Source organism: Bison bison, unplaced genomic scaffold (assembly GCF_000754665.1).
Source record: "Bison bison bison isolate TAMUID 2011002044 unplaced genomic scaffold, Bison_UMD1.0 scf7180017859754, whole genome shotgun sequence".
Taxonomy (NCBI): Eukaryota; Metazoa; Chordata; class Mammalia; order Artiodactyla; family Bovidae; genus Bison; species Bison bison.
In genome coordinates, this window is record NW_011490326.1 from 4,886 (window position 1) to 6,495 (window position 1,610).

A 1,610-nucleotide genomic window follows, 5' to 3' on the forward strand; every position below is an offset into this window, starting at 1 on the left:
GGAAGAAGTCCGTGTTGGGCAGGGCCCTGGGGCGGGGCCTGTGCGGGGTGAGGCGAGGTTTCATTGGTGATGAGGACTGGGCGTGGCTCCAGAGACCGGGCGCGGGGCCTAGATGGGGGGCGGGGCCTGGTGGGGCGGGGCCTGGGGCCGCGCGCGCGCGCGCAGCGCGGGTCTCCCGGACTGGTCTCCCGCGCCGGTCTCCGGGCGCCGGGCGCGGGCGCGTGGCGCCATGCTCCTGTGCCCGGTGATCGGGAAGCTGCAGCACAAGCGCGTGGTGTTGGCCAGCTCCTCTCCGCGCCGCCGGGAGATCCTCAGCAATGCTGTGAGCGGCCCGGGCCCAGGGTCTGGGGGGGCCGGGCCTGCGGACCCGGGCCTAGTGACCCGAGGCCTCGGGATCCCCGGCGTCGTGACCCGGGTCTCCCGGATGGACCCCAGAGTTGCGGGTCCGGGGCCTAGAAACTGGGGGTGTCTTAGTAGTTAGCGGAGGGCTTTGGCCAGTGTCCGGTGGTCGGAGACGAGTGCCCGAGGGTCCTGATGACCTAGGCTTCGTGGGCGGGGCGCGCCGGGGGAGATGACAGGGGCCTTGGTGGATCTGCAGGGCCAGTACCTAGTTATTGGGGATCGTACTGACTTGGGAGGGGGGATGTAAGAGGTGGTGGGTGTTTGCAGGCCCGGGGTCAGCAGTGGGACCGACTGACGGGGTCAAAGATGCAGGGCGTCGGGACAGAGGCCTTGTGACTGAGGGTCTGGTGAGCGAGGAAGTGGGGCGGGAATCTGCTGGGGGCCTAAGTGACTGGGTATCCGGAGTCTGCAGGACTGGGGGCTGAGGTAGGCAGAGGGTAGGACCCTAGTGACGAGGGTCCAGATCTGTGGTCTCTGTGATCGGGGGCGGGCCAGGGTCTTCCAGCCAGGGCTCAGTGACCTGGCGATCTGCTGGCCAGGGAGTGTGGGGTTGCCGGGCCAAGGCCAGGTCTGTGTGCCTGAGCTGGATTTGTCCAGGTGTTGGTGGGGGGGTGGCGGTGGGGAAGGGGACAGAGCCACTGGACAGGGCTTGGTCTGCATGGGGCAGCCCTATTTGGGCGGGGGGTGGTTTAGAGAAGCGAGGATACCAGCTAGGGGAACAGATAGAGCCAGAAATTCTTGCCTGGGTGGGGGGCGTGAGCTGGGCTGGATGGGGGGTAGGTACAGAATGAGAAGTGCTTTATGTACCTCCCAGCGAGGGTACAGAACCGTAGGCGGGGGTGTCTCATAGTGTGACCCAGGGGTTAACTGGGGATCCGGGAGGTCCATGATGGAGGTGGGGAGGGGGCTGGTGTGCAGAAAAGTAAGAGGCAGCTGGCTCCCCTGCGAGTGTGGGAGGGGGAGTTTGACCCTCTGTGGTCAAGACCCCATCCCCCACTCTGGAGGCAGCGGGTCTGTAACCTGCCTTCCACAGGCACTGCCAGGTCACCTGTGTTGGGCACCAAGTCAAAGTAGCCTAGTTGTTCCCCTGCACACAGCCGCCGTATTTGTGGCTTTTTTGTGGCCTTTCCTGCAGGCGCTGTCATCTCAGTAGTTTGACTGTTGTAAGGGCGAAATGCCGGCCTTTGGGACTCCCCAGGAGCCCTTTG

At 65.5% G+C, this 1,610-nt stretch overlaps 1 protein-coding gene across 1 annotated transcript in view; it reads left to right on the forward strand.

Annotated features, from left to right (window-relative positions):
- The first annotated feature begins 229 nt into the window (after positions 1-229).
- ASMTL (acetylserotonin O-methyltransferase-like) overlaps positions 230-1,610 on the forward strand; it is a 16,058-nt gene continuing 14,677 nt past the window's right edge. Inside the window, exon 1 of the mRNA XM_010831399.1 lies at positions 230-322. Within this exon, the coding sequence (XP_010829701.1) occupies positions 230-322 (93 nt within the window). The remainder of the gene's footprint in view (positions 323-1,610) is intronic.